The sequence below is a fragment of the Salmo salar genome, chromosome 11, assembly GCF_965601325.2.
Source record: "Salmo salar chromosome 11, fSalSal1, whole genome shotgun sequence".
In the NCBI taxonomy this organism is placed as follows: Eukaryota; Metazoa; Chordata; class Actinopteri; order Salmoniformes; family Salmonidae; genus Salmo; species Salmo salar.
The window spans coordinates 41849618-41869533 of NC_138301.1; the positions used below are offsets into that span (position 1 = coordinate 41849618).

Here is a 19916-nt window from a genome sequence, read left to right on the forward strand (position 1 = left end):
CCAAACATACCCTCGTAAAACTGACCATCCTACCGATCCTCGACTTCGGCAATGTCATTTACAAAATAGCCTCCAATACCCTACTCAATCAATTGGATGCAGTCTATCAGTGCCATCCGTTTTGTCACCGAAGCCCCATATACCACCCACCACTGTGACCTGTATGCTCTCGTTGGCTGGCCCTCGCACATATTTGTCGCTAGTCCCACTGGCTCCAGGTCATCTATAAGTATTTGCTAGGTAAAGCTCCACCTTATCTCAGCTCATTGGTCATGATAACAACACCCACCCATAGCACGCGCTCCAGCAGATATATCTCACTGATCATCCCCAAAGCCAACACCTCGTTGGCCACCTTTCCTTCCCGTTCTCTGTTGCCAATGACTGGAACGAATTGCAAAAATCGCTGAAGTTGGAGACTTATATCACCCTCACTAACTTTAAGCATCAGCTGTCTGAGCAGCTTACCGATCGCTGCAGCTGTACATACCCCATCTGTAAATAGCCCATCCAACTACCTACCTCATCACCATATTGTTTTTATTGACTTTTTTTGCTCTTTTGCACACCAGTATGTCTCATCAGCCCAGGCAGGGAAGTTATAAACTTGATCTCCACTATAAAAAGCATCTAGACGTTATCTCACATTTCTTTTAGACTAACATTTGGTGTTCAACAGCAGAGATCTGTAATAACCTTGCTGTCTGTCTCGCCGACATTTGCAACATTGCTTCAATATAGAAATTTGACCTCCAGGTGTCCTATGGTACTGAACGTGTCGGGAGTCGGGATGAGACAGACAAGCTGGCAGCTTTCCTCAGCCAGTCGAAATCATGAATCAGACCAATTTTTAGGGATATATACGAACAAATGTCAATAGAAAAACACAAAATGCAGCTAGTTTTCTGTAAATCCAGCTTCAGTTTGAAGTGATCTCCCTGGCAAGAGAGAAAATGTTCTATGCCAGGTGAAATCTCACATCATTAGCTCATTGTTATGGATGTATCCCAAAAACAATCACAAGAAAACAGCTTAAACAAATGCAAATGCAGCTACTTTGTTGTTATTCTGGCTACACTGTTTGATGTGACTGTGGTAGCAAAAGTTGGCTAGTTAGCAATCAAGGGATAAGAACGTTGCCAGCCATCATGGCAACAGAACATTTAGAACAAACGACTGAGTCGCGTCCATAGATTTAGAACAAAAAGACTTAACTACTGGGTCGCGTCTCTGGCAACCGAACCGATAGAACGAAGGACCAGCCCGTTTGGGGAGCAACCCTAGATTTGTGTTGGGGATATATCTCGTGGAAGGATGAAACAGTATGAATAAATTAATAAAAAATATATATTTTTATGAAAATATGTCAATCATTATTTGAATGTTGTATAAATATGATAATGCCCTTGAAGAAGGAGTTTGGAGGATATTGACACGGTTTGCCGGCCCTCGACTTCATCTCTGGCCTAATAACACCCGTGCCAATATATCCTCCAAACACTGGCTTCTCTGGCATCATTGTTTAAGTAGATGTTTGTACTCAATCACATCCTCTCTTTGAGACTAATCAAAATGGTTATTAGCCCTAATGGCTGTAAATAGTATGAAACCCATCTGCACCCTGGGATATAAAAGACCAACTACTATTTACTGAGTCCTGACTCTTCAAGACAGACTTTGCCAAGATATTTCCACTGCTTCTGGCTGCAAAGCCTTTTATCCTGAGTGCAGGCCAAATCAAACTGTTACCAGAGGGCAGTGCACATCTGAGTTCAGGCCTTGATATGGTAATTCAGCAAGATGCTGTTATCCAAAGCAACTCTCTGTAAACATACAGTATATGTTCCATGAGTGACTTAAAGCCCAGCTTTGGTGTGGCAGCACTATGCTCCAATCAACTAAAGCAGTTACAGTTTACATTTCCCCCATTGATGTTTCATTTGAAGTAGTGGAATAGAGTCCAATCCAGGGTACAAGAAGATCTGCAGCTGCTACACGGTGTAAATATACATCTCTGCGGAACCAATATTCTAATTAGGAAAAGCAGTTATAGGAATGAAATGGGTGGGACACACACCATAATAGAAAACCACTGTGGGGAATTATCTGCTCTAGTATTTTACAGCTATTCATTGAATGGGAGAGTTTCTCAGAGTTTCATCCGTTTCTGCATTTTCACCACGTGAAATATGGTGAAATATGAAAGCCACTCAATTAAAATGTTGCAGATATATCGTATTAATACCATATTATACGTTTTGAGGGATTTCTCATTGCTGTTAGTTGACTTGGCACTTCCATGAACTATGGTCTTTGAGGGGACAAGCTATGAACAATACCGCTCTCCTCCAAGATCTTCCATTCTTTATTGCCATGGTCCCTCTCTTTCCACCTCATGCCAAGTTATACTACACTACCTAGCATGCCCCACCCTGTCCCTGTCATGGTCCCAAAGCATTCTACAGCTTTCACTTGGATCAGGCATCAATGGCTCTTTTGTCATGGGTATCCAGAGTCATTCAGCTTACTGTGTTGTAATTCATCTGGCTGAGCTCGTGGCTTTTATCTGTTCGATTGCCTCATAATTTGTTCATGTGTTTCGGTGTAAGACTTGGGCTACTTTCACAGCCCTCCTCAAAGCAGCTTTCTGCTCGTCTGATTGCAGAATCTTCAACACATATTTTTAACCCATTTATTTCTAGTACCATCCACAGGGTCTGGAAGGCGGCTCATATACTCCCCCTTCACAAATGTGTTGACCCGTATGACCTAAATAATTATAGCCTCATTTCCAAACTCTATTGCCTAGCAAATATTATTTTATAACTATGAAATGTATTCTAAATGTACACGAGTCAGGTTCCAGACAAGGTTATAACACCATCTCTGCTACTTCTTTGGTTTTAAATGATGTTCTTAATTGTTTGGATGAGAAAAAAACATTGTGCAAACCGTTTTATTGACCTGTCTAAAGCCTTCAACACTGTGGATTGCGCATTACTTATTCAAAGGCTTTCATCAATTGATCATGACCAGGCTGGTTTGAAACTATATTAAAGGACAGAATACAGTGTGTATATACTGATGGTGTTAAATCAGGTTTTCTGGATTTAACATAAGAGTGTCCCACAGGGATTGATTCTTGGTCCTGTTCTTTTCACTATTTACATTAACAGTATTTGTTTATCTGGAGAAGAAGAAAAAAAAAATGTCACCTGTATGCAGATGACACTGTGGTGCATGCTATTTCCCCCACAGCTGACCAGACTCTATCAGAGTTTTAATCTGTCTTTATTGCCCTGCAGAAAGCTTTTGTTGAACTGAAATGGTTACTTAATGCAGGTTAAACCAAGTTATTATTATTATTATTATTATTATTATTTTCCAAATCATGTAAAAATGTATCTGATGATTTATGCATACCTACTTTGGACGGTGCCCTCATTGATCGTGTCCACGCTTATAAATATCTGGGCATCTGAATTTACAAAAAGCTACTATATCTTTTCAAAGAAGCATGTTGATGAGTTAGTTAAGAAATGTAGAATTAAAATAGTCTTCTTCTGTCAGAACAGGTCCTGTCTTTCGTTAAAAAGCAAAAGACAAATAATTCAGTCAACATTCATTCTGGTTATTGACTACGGTATAGTCATCTAACGGTTAAGCTAGCTATAAAGAAAAACTAAACAACCACCTGTTTGATCCACAAGCCCTTCACACATGTCTGAAAATTCTGTGTTATGGTTGGAATAACTTTTGTTGGCTGTTATTCATTGGCTTAAAAATCTGGTGTTGATTTTGAGTCTATGAATATGTTCACAGCATTACACACAGACACACAGGAACAATATTGTGTGCATCACCTGACCTTTGCCCTGTTTTAGGAAATACTATACGTTATATGACAGTAGGGCTGGAGTAGTGGAATGGAAATACTATACGTTATATGACAGTAGGGCTGGAGTAGTGGAATGGAAATAGCATACAGAGGCTATGACTCTCGTTCAGTGAAGAAGGGAAAAAACATGAGTAGAAGAAGTATGGTATGCAAAATGATGTCACCAGTCACAGTTTAACCATCGGAAAATCCACCCCCACTGCCATGCTGGGTAGATGCAGTCGTTGTGGAGAGAGATATCCCACTGCCATGCTGGGTAGATGCAGTCGTTGTGGAGAGAGATATCCCACTGCCATGCTGGGTAGATGCAGTCGTTGTGGAGAGAGATATCCCACTGCCATGCTGGGTAGATGCAGTCGTTGTGGAGAGAGATATCCCACTGCCATGCTGGGTAGATGCAGTCGTTGTGGAGAGAGATATCCCACTGCCATGCTGGGTAGATGCAGTCGTTGTGGAGAGAGATATCCCACTGCCATGCTGGGTAGATGCAGTCGTTGTGGAGAGAGATATCCCACTGCCATGCTGGGTAGATGCAGTCGTTGTGGAGAGAGATATCCCACTGCCATGCTGGGTAGATGCAGTCGTTGTGGAGAGAGATATCCCACTGCCATGCTGGGTAGATGCAGTCGTTGTGGAGAGGGATATCCCACTGAGCACAGATGTCATTTCAACGTCTACTTTTGATTTACATTTGGTTGAGTTGTCAACTATTATGTAACCTTCAGGTGAAACTGAGATATTAAACCTACAGATATTATGTAACCTTCAGGTGAAACTGAGATATTAAACCTACAGATATTATGTAACCTTCAGGTGAAACTGAGATATTAAACCTACAGATATTATGTAACCTTCAGGTGAAACTGAGATATTAAACCTACAGATATTATGTAACCTTCAGGTGAAACTGAGATATTAAACCTTCAGATATTATGTAACCTTCAGGTGAAACTGAGATATTAAACCTACAGATATTATGTAACCTTCAGGTGAAACTGAGATATTAAACCTACAGATATTATGTAACCTTCAGGTGAAACTGAGATATTAAACCTACAGATATTATGTAACCTTCAGGTGAAACTGAGATATTAAACCTACAGATATTATGTAACCTTCAGGTGAAAATGTGGTATTGGTCCTACAGATATTAAATCAAATCAAATTGTATTTGTCACATGTGCCGAATACAACAGGTTTGTATTTGTAAGGTTTGTACCTTACCGTGAAATGCTTACTTACAAGCTCTTAACCAACAACGCAGTTTTAAGAATAAATTGGTACTATATTTACTAAATAAACAAAAAAATAAACTGACGTTTAAAAAAAAGTAACACAATAAAATAACAATAACGAAGCTATATACAGGGGGTGCCGGTACCGAGTCAATGTGCGGGGGTCCAGGTTAGTCGAGGTAATTGAGGTAATTTGTACATGTAGGTAGGAGTAAAGTGACTAGTCCAGTGATTAGTCCAGATGGCCATTTGATTAATTGTTCAGGAGTCTTATGGCTTGGGGATAGAAGCTGTTAAGGAGCCTTTTGGACCTAGACTTTGCGCTCTGGTATCGCTTGCCGTGCGGTAGCAGAGAGAACAGTCTATGACTTGGGTGACTGGAGTCTTTGACATTTTTTGGGGCCTTCATCTGACCCCGCCTAGTATAGAGGTCCTGGATGGAAGAAAGCTTGGCCCCAGTAATGTACTGGGCTGTACGCATTACCTTCTGTAGCGCCTTATGGTCAGATACCGAGCAGTTGTCATACCAGGCGGTGATGCAACCGGTCAGGATGCTCTCGATGGTGCAGCTGTATAACTTTTTGAAGATCTGAGGACCAATGCCAAATCTTTTCAGTCTCCTGAGGGGGAATTGGCATTGTCGTGCCCTCTTCATGACTGTCTTGGTGTGTTTGGACCATGATAGTTTGTTGGTGATGTGGCAAAGCTCTCGACCTGCTCTACTACAGCCCCGTCAATGTGAATGGGGGCGTGTTCGGCCCTCCTTTTCCTGTGGTCCACAATTAACTCCTTTGTATTGCTCACATTGAGGGAGAGGTTGTTGTCCTGGCCCCACACTGCCAGGTCTCTGACCTCCTCCCTATAGGCTGTCTCATTGTTGTCGGTGATCAGTCCTACCACCTAAGTGTCGTCAGCAAACTTAATGATGGTGTTAGAGTCATGCTTGGCCACGCAGTAGTGGGTGAACAGGGAGTACAGGAGGGGACTAAGCATGCACCCTGTGTTGAGGATCAGCGTGGCAGATGTGTTGTTGCCTACCCTTACAAAACTGGGGGTGGCCCGTCAGGAAGTCTAGGATCCAGTTGCAGAGGGAGGTGTTTAGTCCCAGGTTCCGTAGTTTAGTGATGAGCTTTGAGGCCACTATGGTGTTGAACGCTGAGCTGTAGTCAATGAACAGCATTCTCACATAGGTGTTCCTTTGTCCAGGTGTGGAGTGAAAAGTGTGGAGTGGGAGTGAGATTGAGATTGAGATTGCGTCATCTGTGAATCTGTTGGGGCGGTATGAGAGTTTTATGTAACCTTCAGGTGAATCTGAGGTATTGGTTCTACAGATATGATGTAACCTTCAGGTGACTTTGAGACATTGGTCCTACAGATATGATGTAACCTTCAGGTGACTTTGAGACATTGGTATTTTAGGTATTGTGTGTGTGTGTGTGTGTGTGTGTGTGTGTGTGTGTGTGTGTGTGTGTGTGTGTGTGTGTGTGTGTGTGTGTGTGTGTGTGTGTGTGTGTGTGTGTGTGTGTGTGTGTGTGTGTGTGTGTGTGTGTGTGTTTGTGTGTGCATTTGTTTCCCTATCAGTGTGTAGAGCTGCTGTGTGTCTAAGTGTGAACGCAGCAGGGTATAACAGCCCTGTGTTAGAGAGTCTCTGGTGAACACAGCAGGGTATAACAGCCCTGTGTTAGAGAGTCTCTGGTGAACACAGCAGGGTATAACAGCCCTGTGTTAGAGAGTCTCTGGTGAACACAGCAGGGTATAACAGCCCTGTGTTAGAGAGTCTCTGGTGAACACAGCAGGGTATAACAGCCCTGTGTTAGAGAGTCTCTGGTGAACACAGCAGGGTATAACAGCCCTGTGTTAGAGAGTCTCTGGTGAACACAGCATGGTATAACAGCCCTGTGTTAGAGAGTCTCTGGTGAACACAGCAGGGTATAACAGCCCTGTGTTAGAGAGTCTCTGGTGAACACAGCAGGGTATAACAGCCCTGTGTTAGAGAGTCTCTGGTGAACACAGCAGGGTATAACAGCCCTGTGTTAGAGAGTCTCTGGTGAACACAGCAGGGTATAACAGCCCTGTGTTAGAGAGTCTCTGGTGAACACAGCAGGGTATAACAGCCCTGTGTTAGAGAGTCTCTGGTGAACACAGCAGGGTATAACAGCCCTGTGTTAGAGAGTCTCTGGTGAACACAGCAGGGTATAACAGCCCTGTGTTAGAGAGTCTCTGGTGAACACAGCAGGGTATAACAGCCCTGTGTTAGAGAGTCTCTGGTGATAATGCGTTGTGTGGCTGTTGCCAGATGACATCATGAGAATGTCTTTGATCGGAAGTCTTTTGTCTTTAACCCTTAAAGGGAGCCAACCAGTGTACTGAATGCCCAGAGGACCTGGTTCAACCCAAGGTCTCATTCACACCATCTCAGAATTGTGATCCAGATTCACCCTGGCTTCTGCCTGATGCCCTCCCGTTGTCCTCTATTTATTCATATTCAAAGACTTCGAATTCCATAACCAATTTAATGATGGCATAATCCTGTAAGACTTACACTGAGGCCCAATATGCTTCTACAAAATGATATCAAGCTTTGTGTTAATATTTTATCAGATGTGTTCCCCACTTTCCCTCAGCTAATGAGGAATGAATATTTCTGATTAAAACTGTGACATCTGTCTTGTCTGTTGAGTATTGAGGACCTATGGGAAATCAAACAGGAGATGATGAGTTTAGCCAATAGAAGAAATCTCTGGAAGAAAGTCTACATTAGAAAATGACACACTAATTGAGTAAAGTTGGTAAAGTTTTACTGTGGGAAGCTGTTGAGATTGGACTCTTTTTCTGAAAAGCCTGGGTAGGGACTTTAGCTGTAAATCTGTTCTGCCATGAAAAGGATACTCCAAGTTATGAATGCTGCCCTTGGTTTGTCACACACATACACACACACACACACACACAAATACAGTATATACAGTGCATTCGGAAGGTATTCAGACCCATTGACTTTTTCCACATTTTGTTACGTTAGAGCCTTATTTTAAATTGATAAAAAAAATACAGAAATAACTTATCAATCTACACACAATGCCCCATAATGACGAAGAAAAAACTGCTTTTTAAAAATGTTTGCAAATGTATTACAAATAAAAAACTGAAATATAACATTTACATAAGTATTCAGACCCTTTATTCAGTACTTTGTTGAAGCACCTTTGGCAGCGATCGGTGGCAGGGACTGGGAGACTAGTCGGCATTGAGGGAAAGATGAATGGAGCAACCTACAGAGAGATCCTTGATGAAAACTTGCTCCAAAGCGCTCAGGACCTCAGACTGTGGTGAAGGTTCACCTTCCAACAGGACAACGACCCTAAGCACACAGCCAAGACAACGCAGGAGTGGTTTCGAGACAAGTCTCTGAATGTCCTTGAGTGGCCCAGCCAGAGCCTGGACTTGAACCCGATCGAACATCTCTGGAGAGACCTGAAAATAGCTGTGCAGCGACGCTCCCCATCCAACCTGACAGAGCTTGAGAGAATCTGCAGAGAAGAATGGGAGAAACTCCCCAAATACAGGTGTGCCAAGCTTGTAGCATCATACCCAAGAAGACTCAAAGCTGTAATTACTGCCAAAGGTACTTCAACAAGGTACTGTGTAAATGGTCTGAATACTTATGTAAATGTGATATTTAAGATTTAGATTTTTAATACATTTGCAATGCCATTATGGGGTACTGTGTGTAGATTGATGAGGGAAAAAATGATTTAATCAATTTTAGAATAAGGCAGTAATGTAAGAAAATATGGAAAAAGTCAAGTGGTCTGAATACTTTCCGAATGCACTGTATATATAAATATAAAAATGCATGCATGCATGCACGCACGCACGCACGCACGCACACACACACACACACAGCCAGTTCCACTCAGGCATGGCCTGAAGCTCTCAGCCATATGTCTCTGAGGAAATAAGAAGGAGGTCAGTGGATTGAAGTGACATCAAACATTCATGACATCATAACCAACATTGAGAGGTCTCAGCCATGATCCATCCAAGTCTGTTAATCCAGCGCCTCACTGTGGACGTAGAGGCACATTGCAATAACAATTCTTTGGTTGGCCCAGGTTCTTAAACAAAGGAAATGATGTTATTTCTTCAATGTGTATTTCTCGGCTGCTTTGTGTTTATGTTGATTGTAGACTTTAACAGCCAAGTGTTGAGTTTGTTTGGTAATTGAAGGATCAGCGGGGATAACATTGTTACAGTATCAGTACACTTTCATCGTGGTTTATTAGCAAGTCTTCAGTTACACTAATTCAACATTTATCTGTAAGGGTGAACGTTTAAAAGAGACGTTATTTGACTGAGGTCATCAAATTATCCAATCAATTTTGTAGGGTTGTGTTAACTGTTTACATGGCTAGTGTTACTCAGTGGGGTCCTCTGACCTTGACATATGTAGGGCAGTGTTAACTGTTTACATGGCTGGTGTTACTCAGTGGTGTCCTCTGACCTTGACATATGTAGGGTTGTGTTAACTGTTTACATGGCTGGTGTTACTCAGTGGGGTCCTCTGACCTTGACATATGTAGGGCAGTGTTAACTGTTTACATGGCTAGTGTTACTCAGTGGTGTCCTCTGACCTTGACATATGTAGGGCAGTGTTAACTGTTTACATGGCTAGTGTTACTCAGTGGGGTCCTCTGACCTTGACATATGTAGGGCAGTGTTAACTGTTTACATGGCTAGTGTTACTCAGTGGTGTCCTCTGACCTTGACATATGTAGGGCAGTGTTAACTGTTTACATGGCTGGTGTTACTCAGTGGTGTCCCCTGACCTTGACATATGTAGGGCAGTGTTAACTGTTTACATGGCTGGTGTTACTCAGTGGTGTCCTCTGACCTTGACATATGTAGGGCAGTGTTAACTGTTTACATGGCTGGTGTTACTCAGTGGTGTCCTCTGACCTTGACATATGTAGGGCAGTGTTAACTGTTTACATGGCTGGTGTTACTCAGTGGTGTCCCCTGACCTTGACATATGTAGGGCAGTGTTAACTGTTTACATGGCTGGTGTTACTCAGTGGTGTCCTCTGACCTTGACATATGTAGGGCAGTGTTAACTGTTTACATGGCTGGTGTTACTCAGTGGTGTCCTCTGACCTTGACATATGTAGGGCTGTGTTAACTGTTTACATGGCTGGTGTTACTCAGTGGTGTCCTCTGACCTTGACATATGTAGGGTTGTGTTAACTGTTTACATGGCTGGTGTTACTCAGTGGTGTCCTCTGACCTTGACATATGTAGGGTTGTGTTAACTGTTTACATGGCTGGTGTTACTCAGTGGTGTCCTCTGACCTTGACATATGTAGGGTTGTGTTAACTGTTTACATGGCTAGTGTTACTCAGTGGTGTCCTCTGACCTTGACATATGTAGGGTTGTGTTAACTGTTTACATGGCTGGTGTTACTCAATGGTGCCCTCTGAGGGCTCCCGAGTGGCGCAGCGGTCTAAGGCACTGCATCCTAGTGCAAGAAGTGTCACTACAGACCCTGGTTCAATTCCAGGCTGTATCACAACTGGCTGTGATTGGAAGTCCCATAGGGTGGTGCACAATTGGCCCAGTGTTGTCTTGGTTTTGCCAGGGTAGGCCGTCATTGTAAATAAGAATTTGTTCTTAACTAACTTGCCTAGTTAAATAAAGGTATAAAAAAATGTACCTTGACATATGGCCTATATGTGTGATGTCATCATTTGGAAAATACATAGTCACATACATGTCAATAATGGTGATAGAGAGCCATTGAAGTCTGTTCTCCTCAATATATGATCAGTATGTTTGTTCTTTCATTTCAGGCCGGCCGCATCGACCCCCACCACCCCAAAGTGTGTGGCCACCAAGGCAATGTCCTGGACATCAAATGGAATCCCTTCTTTGAAAACATCATAGCTTCCTGCTCTGAAGATTCCTCTGTAAGTGCACACATACACACACACACACACACACACACACACACACACACACACACACACACAGTAAACTGCTGTTTCTGCTGACTCATTGACTGTGCAGCTACAGTTGAAGTTGGAAGTTAACATACACCTTATCCAAATACATTTAAACTCAGTTTTTCACAATACCTGACTTTCAATCCTAGTAAAAATTCCCTGTCTGAGGTCAGTTAGGATCACCACTTTATTTTAAGAATGTGAAATGTCAGAATAATAGCAGAGAGAATTATTTATTTCAGCTTTTATTTCTTTCATCACATTTCCAGTGGGTCAGAAGTTTACATACACTCAATTAGTATTTGGTAGCACTGCCTTTAAATTGTTTAACTTGGGTCAAACGTTTTGGGTAGCCTTCCACAAGCTTCCACAATAATTTGGGTGAATTTTGGCCCATTCCTCCTGACAGAGCTGGTGTAAGTGAGACAGATTTGTTGGCCTCCTTGCTCTCACCCGCTTTTTCAGTTCTGCCCACAAATGTTCTATAGGATTGAGGTCAGGGCTTTGTGATGGCCACTCCAGTACCTTGACTTTGTTGTCCTTAAGCCATTTTGCCACAACTTTGTTAGTATGCTTGGGGTCATTGTCCATTTGGAAGACCCATTTGTGACAAAGCTTTAACTTCCTGACTGATGTCTTGAGATGTTGCTTCAATATATCCACATCATTTTCCTCACTCATGATGCCATCTATTTTGTGAAGTGCACCAGTCCCTCCTGCAGCAAACACCCCCACAACATGATGCTGCCACCCCCGTGCTTCACGGTTGGGATGCTGTTCTTCGACTTGCAAGCCTCCCCCTTTTTCCTCCAAACATAACAATGGCCAAACAGTTCTATTTTTGTTTCATCAGACCAGAGGACATTTCTACAAAAAGTACGATCTGTGTCCCCATTTGCAGTTGCAAACTGTAGTCTGGCTTTTTTATGGCGGTTTTGGAGCAGTGGCTGCTTCCTTGCTGAGCGGCCTTTCAGGTTACGTCGATATAGGACTCGTTTTACTGTGAAAATAGATACTTTTGGACCTGTTTCCTCCAGCATCTTCACAAGGTCCTTTGCTGTTGTTCTGGGATTAATTTGCACTTTTCGCAGCAAAGTACGTTCATCTCTAGGAGACAGAACGTGTCTCCTTCCTGAGCGGTATGATGGCTGCGTGGTCCCATGGTGTTAATACTTACGTACTATTGTTTGTACAGATGAACGTGGTACCTTCAGGCGTTTGGAAATTGCTCCAAAGGATGAATCAGACTTGTGGAGGTCTACAATTTTTTTCTGAGGTCTTGGCTGATTTCTTTTGATTTTCCCATGATGTCAAGCAAAGAGGCACTGAGTTTGAAGGTAGGCCTTGAAATACATCCACAGGTACACCTACAGTTGACTCAAATTAGGTCAATTAGCCTATCAGAAGCTTCTAAAGCCATAACATAATTTTCTGGAATTTTCCAAGCTGTTTAAAGGCACAGTCAACTTAGTGTATGTAAACCTCTGACCCACTGGAATTGTGATACAGTGAATTATAAGTGAAATAATCTGTCTATAAACAATTGTTGGAAAAATGACTTGTGTCATGCACAAAGTAGATGTCCTAACTGACTTGCCAAAACTATAGTTTATTAACAAGAAATATGTGGAGTGGTTGAAAAATGAGTTTTAATGACTCCAACCTAAGTGTATGTAAACTCCCGACTTCAACTGTATGTTAGTTCTGCATCCCGTAGTACTTTCACTTATTATAGGATCATCTCCTCAGTACATCACAGAGCTCCATCACTGAGCTCCCTCACAGCGCTCCCTCACAGAGCTCCCTCACAGAGCTCCCTCACAGAGCTCCGTCACAGAGCTACCTCACAGAGCTCCCTCACAGAGCTCCCTAACAGAGCTCCCTCACAGAGCTCCATCACAGAGCTCCATCACATAGCTCCCTCACAGAGCTCCCTCACAGAGCTACATCACAGAGCTACATAACAGAGCTCCCTCACAGAGCTCCATCACAGATTATATGGTCTATTTTCCATCAAGTATACAGCAGCTCCCTATGCTGACATCTTCAATACACACATACAAACTGTCAATCTGATCACAAATAGGATCATGATTACATTGGAGAGACGAGTGTATGACTGGCTAAAGTATCAAAGGTCTAAACGTTAGGTTGACATTGAAGTATCAAAGGTACTCTAACAAAGAATGAAACAGTAATTCAAATGAATTTTGTGAATTTGTTTACTAAAGATTATGCTAATTGTGTTTGTGTGTGTGTGTGTTCATGTGTACGTGCAGGTGTGTGTGTGTGTGTGTGTGTGTGTGTGTGTGTGTGTGTGTGTGTGTGTGTGTGTGTGTGTGTGTGTGTGTGTGTGTGTGTGTGTGTGTGTGTGTGTGTGCACTTGTGTGTGTGTGTGCACTTGTGTGTGTGCCAGGTACGAGTATGGGAGATCCCAGAGGGAGGGCTGAGGCGAAATATGACAGAGGCCATGATGGAGCTGTATGGACACAGCAGGCGTGTGGGCCTCATCGAGTGGCACCCCACCAGCAGTGGAATCCTCTTCAGCGCTGGCTATGACTATAAGGTATCATCACAGATCACTGGCTATGACTGTAAGGTATCATTACAGATCACTAGCTATGGCTTTAAGGTATCATCACAGATCACTGGCTATGACTGTAAGGTATCATTACAGATCACTAGCTATGGCTTTAAGGTATCATCACAGATCACTGGCTATGGCTTTAAGGTATCATCACAGATCACTAGCTATGACTGTAAGGTATCATCACAGATCACTGGCTACGGCTTTAAGGTGTCATCACAGATCACTGGCTACGGCTTTAAGGTATCATCACAGATCACTGGCTATGACTGTAAGGTATCATCACAGATCACTGGCTACGACTGTAAGGTATCATCACAGATCACTGGCTATGACTGTAAGGTATCATTACAGATCACTAGCTATGGCTTTAAGGTATCATCACAGATCACTAGCTATGACTGTAAGGTATCATCACAGATCACTGGCTATGACTGTAAGGTATCATCACAGATCACTGGCTACGGCTTTAAGGTATCATCACAGATCACTGGCTACGACTATAAGGTATCATCACAGATCACTGGCTACGACTGTAAGGTATCATCACAGATCACTGGCTATGACTGTAAGGTATCATCACAGATCACTGGCTATGACTGTAAGGTATCATCACAGATCACTGGCTACGACTGTAAGGTATTATCACAGATCACTGGCTACGACTGTAAGGTATCATCACAGATCACTGGCTACGACTGTAAGGTATCATCACAGATCACTGGCTACGGCTTTAAGGTATCATCACAAATCACTGGCTACGACTGTAAGGTATCATCACAGATCACTGGCTATGACTGTAAGGTATCATCACAGATCACTGGCTATGACTGTAAGGTATCATCACAGATCACTGGCTATGACTGTAAGGTATCATCACAGATCACTGGCTATGACTGTAAGGTATCATCACAGATCACTGGCTATGACTGTAAGGTATCATCACAGATCACTGGCTAGGACTGTAAGGTATCATCACAGATCACTGGCTATGACTGTAAGGTATCATCACAGATCACTGGCTACGACTGTAAGGTATCATCACAGATCACTGGCTATGATTGTAAGGTATCATCACAGATCACTGGCTACGACTGTAAGGTATCATCACAGATCACTGGCTACGACTGTAAGGTATCATCACAGATCACTGGCTACGACTGTAAGGTATCATCACAGATCACTGGCTACGACTGTAAGGTATCATCACAGATCACTGGCTACGACTGTAAGGTATCATCACAGATCACTGGCTACGACTGTAAGGTATCATCACAGATCACTGGCTACGACTGTAAGGTATCATCACAGATCACTGGCTACGACTGTAAGGTATCATCACAGATCACTGGCTACGACTGTAAGGTATCATCACAGATCACTGGCTACGACTGTAAGGTATCATCACAGATCACTGGCTACGACTGTAAGGTATCATCACAGATCACTGGCTACGACTGTAAGGTATCATCACAGATCACTGGCTACGACTGTAAGGTATCATCACAGATCACTGGCTATGACTGTAAGGTATCATCACAGATCACTGGCTATGACTGTAAGGTATCATCACAGATCACTGGCTATGACTGTAAGGTATACACAACAGGGTCATATTCATTAGTGCACACCGTAGCACAACGTAACAAAACTATTTTAACGAAAATAAAATGTGTTTTTATTGGAGTTCAGGGTAGTCTTTCCCCATTTCACTCCCTTTTCTTCGAAGTTCAGATCTGACAGTTGATATGATTCCCTGCCCGTCCCATCCAGATCCTGATCTGGAACCTGGAGATAGGTGAGCCGGTGAAGATGATCGACTGTCACTCTGACGTCATCGTGTGTATGTCCTTCAACACAGACGGCAGCCTGCTGGCCACCAGCTGTAAGGACAAGAAGCTGCGTGTCATCGAGCCCCGCTCCGGGAGAGTCTTACAGGTCAGTCTTACAGCGGGCAGAGAAAGTTTCACTATTTACCTCCTTTACAGAGACAAGGTTTCACTATTTACCTCCTTTACAGAGACAAGGTTTCACTATTTACTTCCTTTACAGAGACAAGGTTTCAGTATTTACTTTGTTTACAGAGACAAGGTTTCACTATTTATCTCCTTCACAGAGACACGGTTTCACTATTTACTTCCTTTACAGAGACAAGGTTTCACTATTTACCTCCTTTACAGAGACAAGGTTTCACTATTTACCTCCTTTACAGAGACAAGGTTTCACTATTTACCTCCTTTACAGAGATAAGATTTCACTATTTATCTCCTTTACAGAGACAAGGTTTCACTATTTACTTCCTTTACAGAGACAAGGTTTCACTATTTACCTCCTTTACAGAGACAAGGTTTCACTATTTACCTCCTTTACAGAGATAAGGTTTCACTATTTACTTCCTTTACAGAGACACGGTTTCACTATTTACTTCCTTTACAGAGACAAGGTTTCACTATTTACCTCCTTTACAGAGACAAGGTTTCACTATTTACCTCCTTTACAGAGATAAGGTTTCACTATTTACTTCCTTTACAGAGACACGGTTTCACTATTTACTTCCTTTACAGAGACAAGGTTTCACTATTTACTTTGTTTCCAGAGACAAGTTTCACTATTTACTTTGTTTACAGAGACAAGGTTTCACTAATTACTTTGTTTACAGAGACAAGGTTTTACTATTTACGTCCTTTACAGAGACAAGGTTTTACTATTTACTTCCTTTACAGAGACAAGGTTTCAATATTTACTTTGTTTACAGAGACAAGGTTTCACTATTTACTTTGTTTACAGAGACAAGGTTTTACTATTTACGTCCTTTACAAAGACAAGGTTTCATTATTTACTTTGTTTACAGAGACAAGGTTTCACTATGTATCTCCTTTACAGAGACAAGGTTTCACTATGTATCTCCTTTACAGAGTACATCTAAATGAGTGAATATAATGCCCCATTACAGTAGAGTCTCTTTGTGTTTGTTCCCAACATTTAGAGTGAATATAATGCCCCATTATAGTAGAGTCTGTGTGATTGTTCCCCACATTTAGAGTGAATATAATGCCCCATTATAGTAGAGTCTGTGTGATTGTTCCCCACATTTAGAGTGAATATAATGCCCCATTACAGTAGAGTCTCTGTGTGATTGTTCTCCACATTTAGAGTGAATATAATGCCCCATTACAGTAGAGTCTGTGTGATTGTTCCCCACATTTAGAGTGAATATAATGCCCCATTACAGTAGTCTCTGTGTGATTGTTCTCCACATTTAGAGTGAATATAATGCCCCGTTACAGTAGAGTCTGTGTGATTGTTCCCCACATTTAGAGTGAATATAATGCCCCATTATAGTAGAGTCTGTGTGATTGTTCCCACATTTAGAGTGAATATAATGCCCCATTATAGTAGAGTCTGTGTGATTGTTCCCCACATTTAGAGTGAATATAATGCCCCATTATAGTAGTCTCTGTGTGATTGTTCTCCACATTTAGAGTGAATATAATGCCCCGTTACAGTAGAGTCTGTGTGATTGTTCCCCACATTTAGAGTGAATATAATGCCCCATTATAGTAGTCTCTGTATGATTGTTCCCCACATTTAGAGTGAATATAATGCCCCATTATAGTAGAGTCTGTGTGATTGTTCCCACATTTAGAGTGAATATAATGCCCCATTACAGTAGAGTCTCTGTGTGATTGTTCCCCACATTTAGAGTGAATATAATGCCCCATTACAGTAGAGTCTCTGTGTGATTGTTCCCCACATTTAGAGTGAATATAATGCCCCATTACAGTAGAGTCTCTGTGTGATTGTTCCCACATTTAGAGTGAATATAATGCCCCATTACAGTAGAGTCTCTGTGTGATTGTTCCCCACATTTAGAGTGAATATAATGCCCCATTACAGTAGTCTCTGTGTGAATGTTCCCCACATTTAGAGTGAATATAATGCCCCATTACAGTAGAGTTTCTGTGTGATTGTTCCCCACATTTAGAGTGAATATAATGCCCCATTACAGTAGTCTTTGTGTGATTGTTCCCCACATTTAGAGTGAATATAATGCCCCGTTACAGTAGTTTCTGTGTGATTGTTCCCCACATTTAGAGTGAATATAATGCCCCGTTACAGTAGTCTCTGTGTGATTGTTCCCCACATCTAGAGTGAATATAATGCCCCATTATAGTAGTCTCTGTGTGATTGTTCCCCACATCTAGAGTGAATATAATGCCCCGTTACAGTAGAGTCTTTGTGTGATTGTTCCCCACCAGCACGCCAGCTGTAAGAACCACAGGGTGAACAGAGTGGTGTTCCTGGGCAACATGAAGCGGCTGCTGACAACAGGTGTGTCCCGGTGGAACACCAGACAGATTGCACTGTGGGATCAGGTGAGGCAGCCGGGGACCCCTGCTGAGATGTGTCCCCTTGGGTGTGTGTGTGTGTGTGTGTGTGTGTGTGTGTGTGTGTGTGTGTGTGTGTGTGTGTGTGTGTGTGTGTGTGTGTGTGTGTGTGTGTGTGTGTGTGTGTGTGTGTGTGTATCCTCAATTAAGGGTTATGTGTGTCCTTATTAGTGTGTGTTCAGGAACAATGTCTGAACCCTAGGGGGGGGGGGGGGGGGGGGGGGGGGGGGGGGGGGGGGGTGTGTGTGTGTGTGTGTGTGTGTGTGTGTGTGTGTGTGTGTGTGTGTGTGTGTGTGTGTGTGTGTGTGTGTGTGTGTGTGTGTGTGTGTGTGTGTGTGTGTGGTCCCACAGGAGGACCTGTCTATGCCCATGGTAGAAGAGGAGATAGACGGTCTCTCAGGGCTGCTGTTTCCTTTCTATGATGCAGACACACACATGCTGTACCTGGCAGGAAAGGTGAGCACTACCCCTTACACAACACAATGAATAGTGTGGACTCATGTAGTGGATTATTTTTTTAAAGACAAATTAGTCCTTTGATTGGTTTAGGTAGATGTGAGATGTCATTTGATTAGTTTAAGTAGATGTGAGACCATTGTGTATGCAAAACGTTAACTTGTTAACCAAAAATATTCTTAAATAGTATTTTACATTCCCTGATTCAATGATGGTATTCCCTTTCTGTTTCATCAACAAGCCCTGTCAGTAAAATTGAAGGTAAAACATATATGTACATGTATTGGAAGACATCTGGGTCAGATAGTAAACAAACACATCCATTCCATTCACAGGGCGATGGCAACATCCGTTACTATGAGATCACCACAGAGAAGCCCTGCCTGCAGTATCTCATGGAGTTCCGCTCCCCTGCCCCACAGAAAGGCCTTGGTAAGTGACAGACTCACCGGGGCAGACCCTTACAAACAGAGACCAAGGGTTTGGGTTTGTTTGCTCAGACACATCTTAGCTTTCATTCAGAAATGTTGTTGCTCTTTTTCTGAGTGAAAAATCTATGGAAATGTCATCAATGATTTTAAAAAGTCAAGTTATACAGTAATATCACTATGGTAATATCTAAGGTAATGTTATACAGTAACATCACTATGGTGATGTCTAAGGTAATGTTATACAGTAACAGGACTATGGTGATGTCTAAGGTAATGTTATACAGTAACATCACTGTGGTGATGTCTAAGGTAATGTTATACAGTAACAGGACTATGGGGATATCTAAGGTAATGTTATACAGTAACAGGACTATGGTGATGTCTAAGGTAATGTTATACAGTAACAGGACTATGGTGGTGTCTAAGGTAATGTTATACAGTAACATCACTATGGTGATGTCTAAGGTAATGTTATACAGTAACATCACTGTGGTAATGTCTAAGGTAATGTTATACAGTAACATCACTGTGGTGATGTCTAAGGTAATGTTATACAGTAACATGACTATGGTGATGTCTAAGGTAATGTTATACAGTAACATGACTATGGTGGTGTCTAAGGTAATGTTATACAGTAACATCACTATGGTGATATCTAAGGTAATGTTATACAGTAACAGGTCTAAGGTAATGTTATACAGAAACATCACTATGGTGATATCTAAGGTAATGTTATACAGTAACCGGTCTAAGGTAAATTTATACAGTAACATCACTATGGTGATGTCTAAGGTAAATTTATACAGTAAAATCACTATGGTGATGTCTAAGGTAATGTTATACAGTAACATCACTATGGTGATGTCTAAGGTAATGTTATACAGTAACATCACTATGGTGATGTCTAAGGTAATGTTATACAGT

General features: G+C 42.1%; 1 protein-coding gene across 2 annotated transcripts in view; it reads left to right on the forward strand.

Moving 5' to 3' along the window:
• Positions 1–19916, forward strand: part of LOC106595117 (coronin-2B) — an 86239-nt gene that overhangs the window by 60044 nt on the left and 6279 nt on the right. For both annotated transcript variants that reach the window (XM_082957949.1, XM_082957950.1), the window contains exons 3-8: positions 10978–11094; positions 13547–13696; positions 15491–15655; positions 17977–18093; positions 18457–18561; positions 18897–18993. In XM_082957949.1, the coding sequence (XP_082814075.1) occupies positions 10978–11094; positions 13547–13696; positions 15491–15655; positions 17977–18093; positions 18457–18561; positions 18897–18993 (751 nt within the window). The remainder of the gene's footprint in view (positions 1–10977; positions 11095–13546; positions 13697–15490; positions 15656–17976; positions 18094–18456; positions 18562–18896; positions 18994–19916) is intronic.